The sequence below is a fragment of the Penicillium daleae genome, assembly GCF_028827525.1.
Source record: "Penicillium daleae strain IBT 16125 chromosome Unknown utg000002l_segment0_segment0, whole genome shotgun sequence".
Taxonomy (NCBI): Eukaryota; Fungi; Ascomycota; class Eurotiomycetes; order Eurotiales; family Aspergillaceae; genus Penicillium; species Penicillium daleae.
Window position 1 is genome coordinate 1,990,166 of NW_026623150.1, and position 20,490 is coordinate 2,010,655.

Here is a 20,490-nt window from a genome sequence, read left to right on the forward strand (position 1 = left end):
AGTCAAACGTTTGATTAATCGTCTCCCCCCATTAATTAACCTCGGCGATACTTCCTTGTTAGAAAAATGGCCCCAAGCCCCCCGAGCCCGCATTGCAAGAATCGAGGGTCCCTTTGGAATGCATTAGACGGCCCCAACGGAGTTTGCCTAATAATAATTCGCAACCCCCCTCTTTTCTGTAAAAAGTGGCATTCTTCACATCCTGACGGAATTAATGAATTTGGTCAATTAACTGATCACATGGCATTTGGAGGCAACAAAGGTCCCGGAATGACGGCGGCTTCAATAGCCTTGACTGTCATTGCCGTGGTTGTGTTTGCATTACGGGCCTACTCGCAGCGTCTCGTCACTAAATCGTTTCATCTCGATGAAATATTTCTGTTCGTCGGACTGGTAAGAGACTGGTCGACGCCGTTAATGGAGTAACAGGTCTAACAAAATTTAGATACTCACCATCGGTCTCTGCATTGAGACATGTCTTTGTAAGTATATGCCTAACCAATGTCCAGGAGTTTCTCTGACAATCAAGTCAGGCTTTCACTGGGGAGGTGGCCGTCATATTGAGGAAATATTGGCCACAGACCCCCATCCTCTGATAAACCAACGAAAGTATTGGATTGTGAGCTTGATTAATCATTAGCAAGGAAATATTGAGCCTGAAACTCACACTATTTCTATTTAGGCCGGTTACGTCTCGGTCGTTAACTGGGCAGTTGCCATGTTTGCCATCAGACTGTCACTTCTCTGGCTATACAAGCGAATATTCCTTGTTAGCAACACGATGCGACTTTGGTTTCGTATCATGATCTACGCGGTCATGTTCTACGTGATATCCACATCGACTGCGATTATTTTGGCTTATATATTTATCTGCACTCCTATATCGCATTGGTGGGCACAAGCTAATGAAATTGTGGGTGCGCCTGTGCCAAAAGGAGACTGTCCAAACCTAGTTGCAAGGGGCATTGCCTGTGCAGCGTTGAATATTCTATCAGACTGTCTCATTTTATCACTGGGAATATCCGGACTGTGGACATTACAGATGGACCGGCGACGCAAGTTCATGGTTGGGGGCATTCTTGCTCTGGGCTCAGTGTAAGCAAAACATTCTACCGGATTAATGAGGCCTAAGGCAGCTAACATAAAATTGATAACAAGCTGCTGCATCGTGAGCATTGTGCGACTGCCACTACTCCTACAAGCTACGTTTAGTAATGATCCTACATGTACGTATAGAGCTACTGTAACTTGCCGGCCTCGCGCTGATATTCTCAGGGTCAAATGCAAACTCTCTACTGATCGGAGTACTAGGTAGGGCTAGATACATCTTGCATCCACTTCAAGAGACTGATACCCTTTCAGAAGCAACGATCGGCGTCATCAGTGCCTCATTGCCCAGTCTCGCACCCCTGGTGCGACGGTGGAACCGGAGCGTCGGAAGTCGAAAAGAGAGTAGCAACGGAAAATCTGGTCCATCATTCGAGTACTCAAATGGACCCAACATATACTCACACAAAGGTTCCGCAAGTAGTGACATCCAGGGGATGCATGGTTCATACATTCCCATGGATGACATGAGTTCCTACCCTCAAGGATCTGCGCATCATGACACAACACCACTGTCGCCAACTCGAAACAAAAGTGACATAATCTAATCGAAGTTGGGCAATCGTCATTTCTACAATAAAGAAGGAAGCCTGTTAGCCGGGGGTCATCGGGGTAACTGTATAGCACGTAGTCTATCCTTCAATGAGATGGTTTCAGAGACGAAGTGGTGAGTGGAATCGAATTATCTACATAAGTAGAAAGAGTCAAATCAATTTGGCGACTCTCGCAATAAATTTTTCACAAATTGCCTGTGTCTTTCAGCTAAATAAAGTTGAAAAACTAAGTTGAATTCTTCTCTTCAAGGGACATCGCGACTGGATGTGGTTACATTCCAAGGTTATGTACAGCCTTGCTCATTCTTCACAGCGACTGAAGGTTGTGGGACCGCGTGCCGGGGAAGATCTGCCCATCCTCATCAATAAAATACGCAACTGCTAAGCTACACGTGCATGCTGCATTGTAGTTCATGACCAAAAAATTTTGACCTTGCCAAACTTTGTGGGTCTTCTTGTATTCCGCCGATCCGGCGGAACGGCCCGAACGGGTGTGAACGCCTTCTCCCGTGCGGGCGTTCGTTTATCCCTCACCCTTCTAACTACTTCTAATTATACTACGTAATGCAATTCGCAAGCCACTTGACTAGCTTCGAAATGATGAAACACGGGTTTCTTGTTAAGTTTTTCGGCGCTTTTGAAATTAGACTAGCGCCATTATGAATTACGTATCCTCTCCCATCCAAAGTTCAATATGCACGCTAGTCTTATCTGGCCGTACTCTGGGGCCATATCTGACTACTCCAAAGCTGGGTATCTTCTGTTTTCCAACTTGATTCGAGATGGACATATTGTAAGACATTTTATGAAACACTATTCAATGAATTCAACCGGCGAAACAAATGAACAAATACTGAATCTGACGACAATACCTAAGTAGGAATGGTGAGAAGACAAATCAAAAGTGGTAACGTGGCGTAGATTCACTCCATCGCTCGTTTCCACTCATCTGATACTCCAGTCCATGGATATAATCTAATAGATCCCCTTTACATCCGATCTCCTCCCTCTCCCTCACGAGTTCTCGATGAACTGACTCCCACTCACGACACATGGTCCACAGTACCCGTTGAGCAGCGGCATGATTCAGGGCAGTTTCCTCTGATAGTACCTGTACAGATGAACAGATAGCGGCACCCTCATGGTGAAGGGTCTCCGACGCTAGTAGCTCCTTGTTCCAGCTATAAATATCGTTAAGCACTGCAATATGCTTTGCGCAGTTGCGCTCAACAGGGGCCGCAATGCGAAGATCTTCCTCCGTAAGATGTATTTTCATGGTATAGCGCTGGAGAGCAGAAAGGAGACTGTGTAACCATAATAGTCAATTTAAGAGCATCTTCAACTTGAAGATCACGCGTGCGGGGAATATATATAGAACATACGCTTGCCCGACATCTTTCTCCCGGTATTCAAGATATTCTCCCAGCTGATGGATGGCAAGCCGGCTCTTGTCTGTCTGTGCTCTCATGAATGTAAACACGGGCTCCATGATTTGCTCCCCGAGAACCGCGTCACAGGCTTTCACATCCTCCCACAGGTCATGCATAATCCACTCAACAGGGATGTTTCGGTCAGGGGGAATTTCTCCCCGGGAAATTGAGATAAGCTTCTCGTTATATTCGGATCCTTCATCAAGGCCCATTTCCTCAAGCAAATCTTTGGAACGAGGATTAGAGACAATGACAACAATCAAGTTCCAAGGTTGAATTAGATGGTACCTACCATCAATGAGAAATAGAACGGTCAACAACCGGCAGGCGAACCCGATACGGTCATCCATCGCGAGTGGGAAGTACAAGCATGTCACGCGAGAAAATCCCGCGGCACGGAACTTGGCTCGCTCTTTCTCAGAGCGGAACGGCCAGTTTCGAAGGAAATAATCGTCTACCTCGGCCGCAACAGAGTCGACGTGGGGGTGGATACTAGGATGAAATTTGGAAGGTGGAAGAAGGTCTTTTGCGAGAGTAGGCATGCGTTTCTTGTCCTGCTCAATGGGGAGTACCCTGGCAGCACCGAGAGAGTGAGGGAAAAAGGCAACTTAACAGCTGAAGCTGTGAAAGAAATAAGATACCGGAGCATACTGGTGAAATGTGTCTTGGGTTGAAACAGAGGGCAGGTATTCAATGTTGGGACTTTTCGACTTCCATGGATCGCAACAAGACGCTATTTATTACTTGACTCTAGATCTGATGACGGTACGTGATGTTAAAAGCACGCCCAAAGCGCTATTTTACCTTTAGATCTCGCGCCGAAGAAGCATACACTGAAACGGTGATTCTTAACCCCTGATCGGCGACATACCCATACGGATAAACCAAAAACACTTGTATATAACGTGGGCAAGTTCGCCGTTTCCCGAATTGGACGTCAACCGAGAGATTTAAAATCCTGGTGAATGTATTCCAGGCGCGAAAATTCTCCCGAATACATAAATATCCACTTTCACGCCACTGAAGCTCTGAAGTCTGTTGCCTTCTGTTGCATTCTCGTCAATGCAGTGTTCTCCTCGCCAAACCATTGTGGCCTGAGGTCTGAAATCGTTTGCTCTAGCTCAGTGTACCTGTCACCCAATGTGAGAATTGTCCGACCGTTCCAACGACCCTCCTTGTCCACAACGGCTGTATCAGAGTCTTTGCCATACAGCTCGACCTGACGTGTCTCGTGGGCGACTGCCGAATACGCGACCGCAAGACCAACAAATTCAGCAGAGCTGGTTGGAAGACCCATAGCGATAATGGGCGCAACAAGCTCAGGCGGAATAAGTCCTGTCAGCGTTGCAGCTGGGGCAACGGTATTGATTGTGATGTTGTCGCGGGGAAGTGTTGCCCGTAGGGCACGCATGAGTCCAATCAGCTAGGAAGAGCCATGGTTAACGGAATTCCAAAAGTTCTAACTGATGCATAGAAAGAACCAGACTCACACCTAGCTTAGTTGCACTGTATACGGGCAAAGAATGCTCTGGAGAATATGCCGTCGCGCTACTCGTGATCACAATACTGCCGGCGACCTTGTTTCGCCGCATCAAGCTGAGTCCAACTTTGACGACATTCAAAGTACCGCGGAGATTCACTTCAATGACACCATATTTGGGCTCCACAAGCTTGCCTTCGTGGTCGACAACATCTTGAAAATAGTCGGTTTCTTCAGAAACGCCTGCGTTGGCAACGAGGATGTCGACCACATTTCCGACTCGCTCAAAAGCCGCCAGAATACTTGCCCAGTTGGTGATGTCACATTCGATATATTGAGTGTTTGCCAAAAGCTCATCCTTGGGCGGTCGTTGATCCAGTAAAAAGACACAAGCACCATGAGAAGCGAAAATATTTCCAGTCGCCAAGCCAATGCCCGAGCTCCCCCCTGAGAATTTTCCTTAATTTATATTCATAACATTTCATGGTTGCCAGAAGGGGAATTTTCAGTTATCTACCAGTGATCAGCACTGTTTTGCCGGAGCAGTTGGGGATATCGGCGTCTGTCAATTGCATCGATGCCATGATTGTAGTGATATTATCTCGATACGATAATCCACACAAGAAATTTCAAATGATGCGAATTTTTTCCAATGGATTGGATCGTTGTATAGTACATATAGGCTGCGGTCGGGCTTTCCTAATTGAGAACATCGCCGATATGCACGCTCGCCCAGTGTACAGGGGTTCCACAGAATATGTACAATTTCAACCTCACCGATTGGATGGAACTTTCTTGTTCAGGCAGCGGCTATCTCTTAACCAAAAAGGCCCCTGCCTAAGTAGATCTATAAAGATGGGCAAGTTCCTCAGTTGTGATCACTGAAAGGAAGATTACGCTTCTCAATTTTCATTTCACCATGAATCTAGTATTGCTAGCCATTCTTCCGCTGAGCCTTTGGGCTATTAGCCGAATTTTGGTGATACTGTATCGTTTGACATGGCATCCCCTGGCCAAGTTCCCTGGGCCAAAATGGGCGGCTCTCACCAGTGCATACGAATTCTACTTCGACGCGATCAAAGGGGGCCAATGCACCTTTGAAATCGGTCGCATGCATAAGAAATATGGTGGGAACTTACATCTATACCTAGTACTTCTTATACTTACTATTTATGCCAAGGCCCCATCGTGCGCATCAGTCCCAGTGAGCTTCATGTAAGCGAGCCCGGATTTATCGACGAGTTATACCCAGGGCCCGGAAAGGTACGCGATAAATACAGCTATGCTACCGGGCAATTTGGGTGAGACTCTCTCGATCTTTATATTATTTGAAAAAAGTTGCTGATATCGGGCTGTGCTCGACAGTATTCCGGATGTGGGTCTCCTCATTTAAGCCCCTTACTGTATTCCATTTTAAAGCCGGTCCTAATTGTCTTCTCTATATAGAGTGTGTTCTGTGCAGTGTCGCATAATCTTCATCGCATGCGGCGAGGAGCGTTGAATCCATACTTTTCCAAAGCAGCTGTGGCGAAACTCGAACCTGTTATTTACGCAACTGTCGACAAACTTTGTCGTCGCCTCGAACAGGTCGCCAATTCTACAGACTCCGTCGACTTGGTAATGGCCTTCAGTTGCATGACTACCGATATAGTGACACAGTACGCATTTGCAGAGTCATCCAACTTCTTGGATTCCACCACGTTCGCTCCGAACTTCCATGAGGCAATTCTAGCAGGGACTCGTATGGGTGCGTGGGCAAGGCATTTTCCAATCTTGTTTCCAATCCTGAGAAGTATTCCCATGTATGCCTCTAATAGCAAATTGATTTTTGTGTACTTACTAATCACCATTTATGAGATTAGAGGACTTTTGTCCCAATTGTCACCAGAAATAGGGATATTTCTTCGATGGCAAGAGGTAAGCGGCATTCAGTCTCGAAATATAAAGAGGCGCCGGGACTAACACAGCATCTTGTAATCAACAAGAGCATGAAGAAAAAGGTTTCTGACATTTGGCATGAGGAAAGCGCCTTCACAGCAAAGAAGAATGATGCTATCCAGCATCGGTCTACCATCTTTCATGAACTCTTCCATGCTAATATACCAGACTCTGAGAAAGGCCCTGATCGAATGTGGCAAGAGGGTCAGATAGTGATTGGGGCAGGCACTGAAACCACGGCTTGGAGTATGTGAAAAGATTTGACCCCTTAACTCATGATCGAATGAATCGAGTCTAATAAATTCCTGATATTAGCGCTCACGGCAACGATGTTCTTCATTTTGAACAATCCAGGAGTATTGGCAAAACTGACCAAGGAGCTGGAAACGGCCATTCCGGCCTGCTATGATCAACCTTCATGCCGTAAATTGGAGGGACTACCGTATCTGATAAGTTTCCATCATCTATCGCCGTCCTCGAGCTTTTCAACTGATGAAATCAAAGCGTATACAACGCGGTAATTCAAGAAGGGCTGCGGCTATCTCACGGGGTTGCTACTCGCCTTCAACGAATCAACCCGCAGGGTCCTATGACATTTCGACAGAGTGCCGCGGATGTTCCAACGGGAGAAAAAGTCTGGAAGATCCCAACTGGAACCCCAGTCGGTATGACTGCTGTACTAGTTCATCTTAACGAGGACCTGTTCCCCGAACCACTTGAGTTTCGACCTGAACGTTGGCTTGACGAGGATGGAAAGCGGGATCCGCGCCTTGAAAAAATATATATTGTCGTTCTCCAGAGGTAGTCGACAGTGCCTTGGCATTAAGTAAGTTTCTTGCCTAATATTCTAGACAAGTGCACACCACTAACGTTCAACTCACACCTTGGGTAGTCTGGCATACTCTGAGTTGGACATGGGAATTGGAATTTTGATACGACGACTGGGAGGCCGACTACAGCTTTTCGAAACAGATTGGACTGATGTGGACATGGTTGAGGATTGCTTCGTTCCAGTCCCCAAAAGAGACTAAAGGGGTGTTCGCGTAAGACTGAGCAGATAGATTAGGATGCATAATTATCGATGCGTTGAATGCAGTTGTACGATTATCCGCGTGTTTACTTCTACTTTTTCTCCCACCCCATGATTCAACTCAGCTTCCACTCCTTCATATTCGTACGCTTGATTATACACAACGGAAGGCCAGCATATTTGTATTAAGTCATCAAAACTGGGTACTGGGGTACTCCTAGCCCTTGAGATCGCAGTCCCTGTATTCATTGCCTATCTTCGCTATTTACTCCGAATGCTTAATTCTAGATTATGCTCCAATTATCGAGAGCCAAACCACTCCGCAGACGGCAATGGTAATTATGACCCATTATGAGAATTATGAGACCGGAAAGTGCATAAAGTACGAGGAAACGATAATTGGGAAAGAATGTAAAAGGGCCAAGCATTGAACAATTTTACCTTGCTATCTAGAAGCTTGACATAGAATTCATAAATACAATATTTCTGCCTATATACAGTTCCTAGCTCTGAAGAGCACTGGACCAGTAGGATGTGGCAGATGCTGCGTTTCAAACGTAATGCTCGGCGGCCTCGGTTGTCCATCTGGCAGTTTCATCTCAAAACGGCTTAAAATCTCACCAATGATAGCTTTGATTTCCATCATAGCAAAGAATCTGCCCGGACAAGCATGTTGACCATAGCCAAATGCCATTGAGCCTGGGTGAGCGGATGTGTAATTGGTCTTGGCACCTGCTGCTAATTTGCTTTTCTCATCTGCGCCGGGGACAAACTTGAGACCATCAAATGTATCTGGATTAGAATAGAGATTTGTATCCATTCCAATGGCTTGTGCTGCACAACCAATCCAGGTATTGGCAGGAATAATGATGCCATCAGAAAGGTGAAAGTCGCGTTTGATGATGCGTTCAAACGTAACTGGGTCAAGTATAAGCAGCCATAAATCAATGTCATGGCAGGAGCTACGTACGTAGAAGCAAAGGATTGAATCGTTGGCTTTCCTTCATGATACTATCCGTTTTTTTCATCTGCGCAAAGCCTTTGACGGTGATGTTTTGGTTGTGATCCCTAGACACCGAGCCATATTCTTCAAGAAGTGGGGCAATATACTCTGGCATTGCGGCAATATCAAAAAGAAGTTGCGTTGGTGCTGCAGCGCTCGTGTGATACGCTGCGAAGCTGACTTTGAGCAAGGTCCCAGCAATGAACTTGTTGTTTTTCTCGGTCCCCTGTGCTTGGTCGTACATCCAGGTAAGAAGGTCATGCGTTTTTGTGTTCGTGTCAACTTCCCGTTCGTCAAGAAGGGGAACTAACGCCCTTTCTGCAACCTGGTATGTGTTTTTGATGGAGCGGATTTCGGGTATAAAATGTTGTCCAATCGGCTTAAGGAATCTGGGCCACGCTTTCAGCTTTTGGGCTGCGTTGAAGCCGTCATGTGCAAAAAGAAGAGATGCTTGAATCCATTCACGGTTTTGACTAAGCTTGGGGCCACCAAACATGCGACTTGACACTCGTGCAATAATCACGGCCATTATTTCTGTGACATTGATTTCGGTCCAGTCTGATTGTGTGGGATTGTGTGAGTTCATCTGTTCCTGAATGAGGGTGGGGTTTCGAGGCGTTTTCGGCTCTAACCTTTACAGGGAGGAAGTAGCTCTGTCAGTGAATCTCTGATTTCGGCTTGGATTTCTGGGAGAACGTCGGCTATGACCAGTCAGCGCCACATGTTTCGAGAAAGGCACAAAGAAAAAGAAGAGAAAGAATTAAAAAACCATACGAAGGTACTGGTTCAATTGAGCACGGACTACCTGGGGTAGCAATCGAGAATGAGTTCCTAAGGTCGTATAGGCGCCTTCAAACATCTATAACCTCCATTCATTAGCAAGAAGATCGCGGGCTATTTGCGGGGAGGTAGTAATACCTCAAGAAAGGTTCCTTGGAAGTCCACAATGCGCATATTTGCCGATTTCATCTCTTCGAGGTACCGTCCAGGCAGAATCAAGCGTTCTCCGATAGCAGTGGGAACATAGAATAGCTCGCCATTGTTCTATCCACTCCACTTAGCAAAAATATCTTTCCGGGAAGTCTCGCTTGTTTGCTCACCTCTTCGTAGCCTTTTCTGAGAATTTGCAAGCTCTGTGTCGCAAACAACTTTCGATTCTTTTTTATGTTGCTCTTTCCACCAATGATAGGAACCCCTGGGATATACCGTTGTTGGCGCTTATAGTGCCGAATTATCCCCCAGATGATAAGGGCGACGAAAGCACCGAGTATGGATTTATTGGCTAGGAATGTCATTGTATGATTGACTTTGTATCTCCGGAATTTTCCTCGCTAGAGGTCTCGCAACCAATGCGTCAAGTCCGACGTTCATTCTTTTATGGCGCATCTGAATGAGAGTACTTCGGCCGAGTACCTTTGGGGATCCGCCGCTCCGGGGATTTTGGTCCCGTGGGAATTTTGTGGCCACCTTTGAGAACACGCTTACCTTTCGAGGACTCTCGGGCAATCAAATACGATGTGGAGTCGGTCCGAGCCGAAAGTGCAAAAATACAAAGGTACCACACGGCGATTGCAAGGCGAGTTGAATTGATCGACGTGACTTGAAAGGACTCCAGGTTCCGGAACTCGGCTGAGACACGGGGGCCGCAGAAAAGTGACAGTATATGCACCTTGATCCAAGAATGGTATCTGCAAGGATCAGTAGCGCAATGCGATTTGGTTAGGACAGGGGGCTGTTCCGCCGAGACGGCGGAATGAGACGCCTGCTTGTCTGTTAATCTCCAGCCCCATCAGCAAAACATGTGTCATACCTAGTGCATTGATTTTCTATTTGATAATGACAATGGAGTTTAGATCAAGAGTAATAGATAATGAAATATCTCACTCGTTCTTCGATTCTTTTTTATCCTTTTGCTTTCACCTATCTTTATTTTGGTTGCTTTTTGGCCCCATGATACCTCGAGCCTGACCACGTGGGACCTTTCTCACTCTTGCCCCCACGAGAATACGAGAATCGATGCATTAAGGCGGAGACACTAATGCCTCAGTGAGCGATGTAACTGACGTAGCCGCGGCCTATAGTGACCATCAGGATGCATCCTCAGGCTTTGGACAGATGTTTTTGCTCTTGGCAACAGAATAGGGCGCAATGGCGAATCCTTTTGTTTCTTACCAATTGAATCCCAACATTGGAGGATGGAAAATTGCGGGGCATTGCGGGGCATGGCGAGTATCGAGTTGGGAATACAAGAAAGGCAGATTCCCCTGCAATCGTCTGAATCGACCTATCCGATAGAAGTTGCCGCCATGTTCGCAACATTGCATCCTGACTCTGAGGGCCATGATATGGTAGCCGTAGAGGCATCGACTCAGCCCCCGGTTTCCAATCGACCACCGCATGTCGTCTGTCAGCTCTGTCGCAGCAAAAAGGTACCGGTTCCAAGGAGGATTATTGAACGCCTGGGACTGATAAGAGCTTCGAACTAGTTGAAATGTTCCGGGTATAGCCCAAATGGCTGTGCACGGTGCCGAGAGTCGGCTGTGAAGTGTCTCCCAGTCGAACGGTCACGCAGAGAAAGCCGGTCAAGTCACAAAGTTACGAAAACCAGATCCGAAGCACCGACAAGGAACACAAGCAGTCAAAACATGAATCCCACAATGAACAGTGTCGGGTGTTCTTTCGCCAATATCGATATTCCGGATTTTGATCTGTCACGGAATATCCCCATGTCGGAGTCTCCAGAGATCCTAAGCGCCTTTTCGCCGAATACACTATGTGAGGAATTATCTGGATCTTCATCATTCCCCCACGAAAACCCATCTCCCAGTCTATGTATGGGGGACACGTTGGAAGCCAAGGATGACATAGACACTAGTGATGTCCCGCTGCTTCCCGCAATTGGGATAGATATTGCACCAAGTGGGATCCCCATCCAAAATCCAGCAAATCTCAAATTTGGAACAGGATATGTGGAACCTAGGCTGCCATGTCATAAGAATGAGCAATGCTCGTCAAGTGATCTACGATGGCAAGAAATGTTTGATATGATGATACAAAGCTCAGGCTCAGCACCGAAGGCCTGTCAGTGCTTGGATCGAGCGCTCGAGCTGCTCGACGGGCTCTTTATACAGGACGGCATCTTAACCAATCCACTCTCAACTTCCGAATCAAATTACCCTAATACTACAGCTGCAATGCAAAGGCTTTCAGTTTTGCGCATGGAACTAAATGGTCTGGAAAGCATTGCAACATGCGCTCAATGCAAAGGGGCCCCATGTTTGATGAGCTTGTTGGTCTCCCTCTCTGAACGCTTATCAGCTAAATTTCGAAAAATCGTTGAGATGGTGCCTGTCGATCCTTTAGAAACCGGGATTCATTTTGAAATCACTTCCACTCCAATGTCATTGAAAGGGGACCAATCGAAAACGGGAGAAAATGACATGCAGTCACGGGAATATAATACTGGCTCGCAATTTGAAACGCAGGCGGAAGAAAGGAATATTAAGATGGTATTATCCTGCGGTGCTTTTACTTTGGATATGTCGATGGAGACGGAAGCACTTCTTCTAACCTTGGCTCTTCTCGCTATGCAACAATTGCGGAAGGTCGTAGCAACACTTTGGGGTCGTGCTCAAGACGAACAACGAAAAGTCCTTTCAGAAAACCTGACACGATGCGGACAGAGACTACATAGTATGAATGCTGTATTGAAGGCAAAGTTGACGAAGGAATATGCCTGATGGATTCATTGAATAGACTTCACCACGTACGAATCGGGACTGTTTTATGTTATTGTTTCTTTTTGTTTTACTGTACGTTATCAATATATATTTTGTAGAAAGAATAGTCATGGATCCAATTCCCTTTGTAATGCAACTGCCATACTGATCAAACTAAGTCTCACGTTTTACCGGGAAAAATCTCACTGGCAAATTCGGTTTCCACCACATAACGTGCAGTCGACTCTCAGATTCCCACCCCTGTTTCGGGTCTACAAGCTCGGCATCGAATTGAAAATGCAGCTTGCACAGTATGATGGAAATTTCGACCATTGCGAAGCTACTTAGTAATTAGTTCTGAATATGATGATGATGTGCTCGGGTGGAGTATAATTAGCACAAGGAGTCATGAAAAATACATACTTCCGCCCGAGGCAGCCTCTTGGTCCCAGCGAAAAGGGCTGACTAGCCTCTTTATTATCAGTGCACTCAGGGTCCAGCCAGCGCTGAGGTTTGAATTCAAAAGGCTGATGGAAGTAACGGGAGTCATGCGTGAGTGTCCATGCAGATGTATAAACCTCGGTCTAGGGAAGTGTGAATCAGTCGTGTCGCCTTCGCCAAGGGTGAGCGAATAGGAATTGATTACATTTCCAGGTACATATCTCTCGTCCACCCAAATTCCTTCCTTGGGCGGAGTAACGCGGGGAAACCCCTGAGAGCCTGGGGGGTAGATACGCAGCCCCTCGGATATGACGGCCTGAAGATAAGGCAGTTGTAATGCGGACGTCGAGTTGATCTCTGAAATATCCATGTACTTGCCCCGAATCTCATCACGTAATTTTTTGTAAGCCTCCGGAGTGGAAAGCAAATGATAGGTAACGGCAGCTAGAAACGTGGCTACGGTTTCACCCCCAGCGATGCTATTTCGATCCAACGTCAGTCACCACAGTGTGCTATATGCTGTCAAATTTGGATATTCAATACGTACACAAGTGTTGAAGCGTGCGCTGTCAGCTCTTCCATATCCATTTCCTGACTTTGGACCTTTGCAATCAACCGTGAAATGAAATCTGCCCGGGGGAATGAACTATTAAGCCGGCGTGCAACCTTTTGGCGACTATAGTTGGTATGTTTGTTGCGAACACCAGTTGTCAAACGCGGCAAGATAAGTTTTCCAATTGCTGCGATCAATGGGTATCGTCGTAAGTTATCAAGTATGGTGATGAAGTAAAGATGCTCCTCAATCATGTCAGACCAAAAATGGGATTTGCCTATCATGCCATCAGTCAGGATCCACCACTCATTAACGGTGAGAAAATGAAAGAAAATCGCTCTGACCATTTTCAGCGCAATGAAATGACTCCCCAAAAGCCATTTCTCCCAGGATATCAAAAGCAAGCATCTCAAACCACTTGGTCATGTTAATTCCCTTGGTGTCTTTGACCCGAGCTCGAATCCCTTCAATAAAGGCATCCACAGATCCCTGGATGATTTCTTCCTGCTCTAGCAGGGCCTTTGTAGAGAATGCAGCCGCAAGTGACTTTCTCATCCGACTGTGTTTTTTCGGATCGCGTTCACTTCCGATACACAACGAATTGAAACCCGATCCATAGATTTCGTAAAATTCGCTCTTGACTAACGGTGACTTCTTTGGTTGATATATAGCCTTCCAAGACTCAACTGATGCAAAGGATAGCTCATTGGGAGATATTCGTACAATATCGCCTACTTATGTCAGCTTTTCCGTTGGGACCTCAGGTGCGCTCATACCATAAAGCTTGTGTTGATCATCAATGGCATGATGAATCCGACCGGTGGTGGTATGCCAGATCCGCCATGCCTTGGACTTGGATTTTAGCTTTGGGTCCGATAGAAGGCAGTATAGATAAGGGTTTCCATTCTTACAAATGAGGCTCTCGCCCAAAAAGGGCCGGGAAAGGCATACAGTGGATGAAAAAAGATGTTGTAGATAATCATAACAATCCAATAAGACACAACCTGTCAAAAAAATTCAATTGAGCGTTAGCAAATTACCAGTTTTTCGAAAAGTGAACAAGAGCTCTTATTCATTACCGTGGATCCTAGGCTAAGACAAACTATCAAGTTGATAGGCAATGATACCAGGCGTTGGTAAATGGGGCTCAAAATTGGGACTTCCATGCTGAACACTGATCAAAAATCAACCATAAAGTGTGGAATCGAATCTCCTGGTCACTAATCTATATACTCGGTGAATTTATTCTTGCGATTCCAAGGCTTTTCAGAAGAGGCAAAGCCAGGATGTTCGGCGGCTTCCCCATTAGGGCCTCACCGAGTGACATAGCATGGCTTGCAGGACCTCGGAATTTTCGGGCGGGGATTTGAAAAAAAGGGGCAATTGTTGAAAGTACGATCCAAATTCGCCCCTGCATGTTTTTTTGTCCTCGGGTATTTGTTTGTCTTCCTGCGGTGCATCAGTAGATCCCGTTAGGTGTTCCTCCGCCGAGTCGGCGGAAGAAAACATAATCATTCGATTTTACAACACTTTCTTTATTTCAAGTGCGCCATGGTGTACTGCAAAAGCTATGTTATCACCCATCAATCTTCTGTTTGTTATCCGATTTATCAAAGGTTGTGATTTTTTTAAATTTTTTTTTTTTTCAGAATTCTTGTCTACCAAAACACAGCCGTCGCAAACCGGCGACATGGCGCCGTCGACAACTTCAACAACTTCAACCCTTAAAAACCTCGAGACCAATCCTCAAAACTCGCACAATACCCAGGGGATGGAGGAAAACAAGGAAACTCCTGATTCTGGGGGTGGCGATGAACTCCCCGGTGACACTAGCCCCAGCGGCTTCACTTTGTTGATGACCGTCGCAGCTCTAGCCATGAGCATGTTCCTGGTAAGATCCTACCATTGAATTCCTTCAATCCTTGTGCAAAACTAACTTTTCACGATGATGGCTAGGTTTCCTTGGATATGGTGAGCAGCTTCATCGAATTCTCGACTTCTGGGATAACAACATTCCATCGAAAAGAAGCTAACAAGTATGATTACCACAGACAATTGTCGCAACGGCGATTCCAAAGATTACGGATGAATTCGGCGGAATTAAGGACGAGGGATGGTATGGCTCCGCGTTCTTTATAACTCTGGGGAGCTTCCAAGCTGCATGGGGAAAGGCATACAAGTACTTTCCACTGAAGATATCGTTCTTGGTCTCCATTTTCATTTTCGAAGTCGGAAGTCTGATCTGCGGTAAGTTTCCACTCATCGTGTACTCTGTTGGTTGACTTCCTGACATTTTTGCTGTTAGGTGTCGCACCTAGCAGCCTTGCACTGATCATTGGGCGGGCTATTACGGGCGTTGGAGGCGCTGGCATTTCCTCGGGCGCATTTACCATCATCGCTTTATCTGCGCCACCGAAGCAGCGTCCGGCATACATTGGAATCCTAGGTGCCTCTTACGGGATTGCCGCAGCTATCGGTCCTCTAGTTGGAGGTGCCTTTACTAGCAATGTTACCTGGCGATGGTGTTTCTATATCAATCTCCCTATTGGCGGACTAGCAGCCGGTATTATTTTACTGTTCTACCGCGCCCCTCCGCCCCTGCCATTCCTGGGTGCATCATTCAAGGAGAAGCTACTCCAAATGGACCTAGGTGGTACCTTATTGCTGGTTTCGGCTATGGTCTGCTACGTTCTCGCTCTGCAGTGGGGTGGAATTTCACTGCCATGGAGTGACTCCAAGGTTGTTGGCACTTTGGTTGGATTCGGAATACTGTTGATCGTCTACGGTATTGTACAATGGCTACAGAAGGAGCGGGCAGCAATGATTGGACGTCTTTTCCGGCGAAACGTGGTTATCACCATGATTTATATCGACTTACTGGCAGGAACCTTTTTCCTGCTAGTGTACTATCTACCCATCTATTTCCAGGTTGTGTCTGGTGTATCTGCTGCTCAAAGTGGAATCAGGAACTTGCCTTTGATCCTTGCTCAGAGTGTTGCCACTGTGGTGTCAGGTGTGACCCTCAGCAAATATGCATACCCACAACCCTTCCTCCTAGCTGGGGCGGCACTCACAGCGATCGGCTCAGGCTTGCTTTACACACTAGAGATCAATACCGGATCTGGCAAGTGGATTGGGTATCAGCTACTGGCTGGTATTGGTATTGGATGGTGCTTCCAGGTTCCTGTGGTGACTGCACAGGCATCCGTTAACCCGGAAGACTTACCGTCCGTGACGGCCATGGTGTTGAGTATGTTCCCCCATTCTTCTATATCTATATCAAGGTTATCATATGGCTAATTGCTCCCAGCCGTACAAACACTCGGAGGGTCGGTCTTTGTCAGCGCTGGTCAATCGGCCATGGTCAATGTTCTTCTCAATGTTCTCCGTGGAGAGACTTCGACCGTTGGTGCCTCCAAAGTTGCGATGACAGGTGCAACTGAGCTGCGTCAAGTGTTCTCTTCTGAGCAAATGAACTTTATACTAAGCGCATACATGCAAGGTCTTCAGGCAGCATTCCTTGTGGCCGTTGTCGCATCTTGTTTGGCTACCGTGGTATGTATGGGGGCACGATGGGCGAAGCTTTCGGGGGCGGCTACTGTTGCATCAGTAGCTTGATCGACAAGAGAGGGATTCAAAATGATCTATTTCAATCGGGACTAAAAATCAGACGACCTGAACCTGGGTGACCTTCGTTGTGATACCCCTTATGTGGTGAAGCTACATACTACCGAAGTCTTTGACTCGGTTGGAAAGCTTCTTTTAATCAGGTGCAGATTTTTCAAGTGTTTTTCTTTTTTCTTTTTCAGGATTTCTTTTCTCCCCTATTATTTAATCTTCAAATTCCAACATCCCAAGATCAACACACACACACACACACACACGAACTATGTATATCCATACGTCCCGGAGTATATAGTTGCCTTGTACGTCCTCTATGCTTCATGATATGAATGTCGGAGGCATTGAATGCGTGATTGAAGAATTTTTGATTCGTTCATAACGAGTGATATGCCACATTAATGCGTCCTTGGTGGAAAGCTGCACTGAGAGGACATTTGTCACTTCCTGTACGAATGGAGGTACGGAAGAAGGGACGGAGAGATTGTGAACGAAGTCGTACGGAGAGGGACAACCCCATGAGGGACAGAAATGGTGTTATATCCATATATACTTTTGTCGTGCACTTCTAGCGAAAATTTCAATACGAACTGCCCATTAGGTGTGTTATGGACTAATAAACATGGATGCCTGAGGTTGGGAAGAGATAACTGGCCCTCTAAAGGTGATTGGCCAATGGATATGCAGGCGGTGACCAAAGCTGTTCGTATGCCCCCTTGATTTATCTTATTCTCCCTTGTTCCTTTTTCTCCCCCATGTTAGGTCAGTGAGTCGCATTTCACGACGAGTGAGATTATGCTTGGCAATCCGCATTCACCACCGCCCCCACCCGAGGACCAGCAGCCGCCTCGGAAGAAAATCCGAAAGGGGACCCGCAGCTGTTGGGAATGTATGTACTCATCGAGTGATTTGATGTAGTGGCATTAAACTGATTTCAATCAGGTAAGCACCGCAAGGTTCGCTGTCATTATGTCTCCGATGGCGACCGCAGCTGTCGCGAATGTCTGGTCAAGGGGACGGTTTGTCGCAGCCAGGATTTCCCAGAACCTGAAAATCTGCGCGAATCAGATCGCGCGTCACTCAATGACCGGCTAGGCCGGGTAGAGTCCCTCCTGGAGAGAGTTTTGCGGCGGCTGGACACTCTTGGTGATACAGGAGAGCCGCCAGTGTTACCGCCAATAGGGACCGCTGATAGCAACCCTAGCTCCAGTACAGCTGTTACACCTGCGAATGAAAACGCCCCAGTTTTATCTCTTTTCGATAATGGGGTGGTATGGATCACATATGGTATTTCACGTAGAAGTTTGATGCTGACACTCAGATAGTTGGGCTTTCGACGATCGGACGCCTCTCCGCCGAACATCACCCTATATGGCACAACGAATCGGGATTGGGAGAAGCTCCGTCACGAGCTCTTAGCCCTCCTACCGTCACAGAGCACTCTGAAAAGACTCGAGGAAGCTAACAGCTGCTGGTGGCTGGTCCGAGCCCAATGCTTCCAAGACCACGAGGAATCGCTTCTTTCATGTTCGCCAGCTTCCTTTTCAAACCACCACCCGGTTATCATCGCCAAGGCTCTCTTGTGGGTGGTGATTTGTCTTCAACAACTCCCACGGGGCTTCGCCATTGATTCATTGGAGCTTCCTTGCCCTCCAGCGGAACTCATCGCAAAATGTGTCAACATTGTTGCACATTCTATCAGTTCCGATGAGACATTAGTAAGTAGCATTGACGGACTGGAGTGCTTAGTCCTCCAGGGAATATTCTACAACAATGATGGGAAATTACGAAGCGCCTGGTTGTCTTATCGACGTGCCCTTAACGTGGGTCAAATCATCGGACTACATCGTCTTGCCCCAAAGGGGGAACAAGACTCTGAATCTATATCACGGGCAAGGCATATCTGGAATCATATAATATATGCAGATCGATATCTTTCGTTAATGCTGGGAATGTATCATGGCATTACCGATGGGGCGTTAGATTCACAGCGCGCGCCTAGCGAGACCCCAAATTCCTCTATGGATCTCCTTTGTCGCATCGCTGGATCTATCATCGAACGGAATCAAAGGTTTACCACCGTCACTCCCCTGATGGCGAGAATGACACAGACTATCGATTCAGAGCTTATGTCGGTCGACCCTCGAGAGGTAACCGAAGAAACCGGTATTCCATCCTCAGGAAAGTCTATCCAACGGGCTTGGGGCTATAATAAACTCATGACGAGGCTATGGTATTATCAGCTTCTGGCATGGCTGCATTTGCCATTTCTTCTCGAGTCTGGCACCCACAGACGCTACGACTACAGCAGGCAGAGTTGCCTCGAAGCGTCCCGGCACATGATTACGTGTTATACGTCAATGCGCCGGCTGACTGCAGAAAGCTTCTGCTGTAAATCGCTTGATTTCCAGGCTTTTACTGCTGCTGTCACCCTTATGATCAATATCATAGGACCGAGTGGTCGACCCCAGTCCAGCCCAAATGACTGGCGCGCCGTTGAAAGCGTCATCGAAACTCTGGAGAAATTGGCAGAGGGACAACCACCTGACAAGGTGGCAACTCGAGGACTTAGTGTGCTACGCACATTGAAAGATGTTGCCAAGGGCGAGAAACCATCACAATTTGCCACCTCCGCAGGGCTCTCGACTGAGGATTGCCAGTCCAACCGCATAAAAGTTGACATCCCGTACTTCGGTACTATTTTCCTTGACTGCGGTATTCACGGCGATTCCTCAGAGAAACAGTATCCTGATCCCGTTCCAGCACAACCGCCACAGCCATCATTTGATAAGGGCCTTGATGAAAGTTCCATTCCTGACCCGAGCACTAGACAGGGTCCGTTCACGGATGTAGCTCCTTGGCCGGAGATTCGCTTGGAAATGGAACCCGCTGATATTTGGACATTTGACCCGGAATTGGCCGTACTGCCTCCGTTCTTATCCGACTTTGGAGATAACTGGGACCTAGGTCTGTAAAAGGAATCATACTCGAATGTTTATATTGCGAGTGATCAGCCGTTAGCCAAAAAAGGATTCGAATCAAAGCACGTCTTAGTGGACCAAGCCACTAAGCAGTGACAGAAATGTAAATAGAGAATAAAACAATAATAGAGATCTTACGTTCCCGTTTGTCCTACTCAATATGGCGAAAATGGTATAACATCGAAACCCTAAAGATCTTTAGCTAAGTAGTAGGTAACCGTAGAAGGGAATATACACTTTCACAGAGAGGTCTGCAAAGCGGCTAGTAAAAACGAAGTAAATTTCCTAGTCCGTCTAGAAAATATACTCCATCACATCCGCCTCCGTTGTTCTCCTAGATCTAGCTAATATAATGTAACGGGCCAGAGCCCGATGTTGATCACGTGTATCACGTGAAGCTCTATACATGGCCCCTTGAGAGGCCCCATGTTTACTCCTTTCCTTAAGCTTTCGATAGACAGATTGTCGGCCACACCCAATTGAATCAATTCGGCCTCAGCCCTTCACACCAAGCACATATATCTCTAGAATAGCCAATAACAGAGTATAGCGTATATCCTTAAGGGGATACCACAATCACCTCGCCGCTATAGTATTCTAGAGTCTGCTTAGGAGACAGTGGGGCTGGTAGTT

General features: G+C 46.7%; 7 protein-coding genes across 7 annotated transcripts; 3 read left to right on the forward strand and 4 right to left on the reverse strand.

The window, feature by feature from the left end:
• Window positions 1-2,559: 2,559 nt before the first annotated feature.
• N7458_001736 (uncharacterized protein) lies at window positions 2,560-3,633 on the reverse strand (the record flags this gene model as incomplete). The annotated part of the gene is made up of 3 exons (XM_056905119.1): window positions 2,560-2,965; window positions 3,044-3,317; window positions 3,384-3,633. The coding sequence occupies 3 exons, from the start codon at window positions 3,631-3,633 to the stop codon at window positions 2,560-2,562; spliced, it is 930 nt and encodes a 309-aa protein (XP_056769226.1).
• Window positions 3,634-4,103: 470 nt separating this feature from the next.
• On the reverse strand, window positions 4,104-5,155 carry N7458_001737 (uncharacterized protein; the record flags this gene model as incomplete). The annotated part of the gene is made up of 3 exons (XM_056905120.1): window positions 4,104-4,514; window positions 4,582-5,018; window positions 5,089-5,155. 3 exons carry the CDS (start codon window positions 5,153-5,155, stop codon window positions 4,104-4,106), a joined length of 915 nt encoding a protein of 304 aa, XP_056769227.1.
• Window positions 5,156-5,490: 335 nt separating this feature from the next.
• Window positions 5,491-7,540, forward strand: N7458_001738 (cytochrome P450; the record flags this gene model as incomplete). The annotated part of the gene is made up of 7 exons (XM_056905121.1): window positions 5,491-5,698; window positions 5,752-5,872; window positions 6,020-6,373; window positions 6,466-6,755; window positions 6,825-6,951; window positions 7,014-7,310; window positions 7,402-7,540. The coding sequence occupies 7 exons, from the start codon at window positions 5,491-5,493 to the stop codon at window positions 7,538-7,540; spliced, it is 1,536 nt and encodes a 511-aa protein (XP_056769228.1).
• Window positions 7,541-8,029: 489 nt separating this feature from the next.
• N7458_001739 (cytochrome P450) lies at window positions 8,030-9,837 on the reverse strand (the record flags this gene model as incomplete). The annotated part of the gene is made up of 5 exons (XM_056905122.1): window positions 8,030-8,457; window positions 8,510-9,169; window positions 9,317-9,401; window positions 9,461-9,586; window positions 9,643-9,837. 5 exons carry the CDS (start codon window positions 9,835-9,837, stop codon window positions 8,030-8,032), a joined length of 1,494 nt encoding a protein of 497 aa, XP_056769229.1.
• Window positions 9,838-12,435: 2,598 nt separating this feature from the next.
• Window positions 12,436-13,810, reverse strand: N7458_001740 (cytochrome P450; the record flags this gene model as incomplete). The annotated part of the gene is made up of 5 exons (XM_056905123.1): window positions 12,436-12,601; window positions 12,685-12,845; window positions 12,908-13,181; window positions 13,250-13,532; window positions 13,600-13,810. The coding sequence occupies 5 exons, from the start codon at window positions 13,808-13,810 to the stop codon at window positions 12,436-12,438; spliced, it is 1,095 nt and encodes a 364-aa protein (XP_056769230.1).
• A 1,135-nt stretch (window positions 13,811-14,945) lies between these two features.
• N7458_001741 (MDR family MFS transporter) lies at window positions 14,946-16,873 on the forward strand (the record flags this gene model as incomplete). The annotated part of the gene is made up of 5 exons (XM_056905124.1): window positions 14,946-15,146; window positions 15,212-15,226; window positions 15,307-15,502; window positions 15,561-16,505; window positions 16,566-16,873. 5 exons carry the CDS (start codon window positions 14,946-14,948, stop codon window positions 16,871-16,873), a joined length of 1,665 nt encoding a protein of 554 aa, XP_056769231.1.
• Window positions 16,874-17,671: 798 nt separating this feature from the next.
• N7458_001742 (uncharacterized protein) lies at window positions 17,672-19,851 on the forward strand (the record flags this gene model as incomplete). Its single annotated transcript, XM_056905125.1, has 3 exons — window positions 17,672-17,765; window positions 17,819-18,147; window positions 18,202-19,851. The coding sequence occupies 3 exons, from the start codon at window positions 17,672-17,674 to the stop codon at window positions 19,849-19,851; spliced, it is 2,073 nt and encodes a 690-aa protein (XP_056769232.1).
• Between the last annotated feature and the right edge of the window lie 639 nt (window positions 19,852-20,490).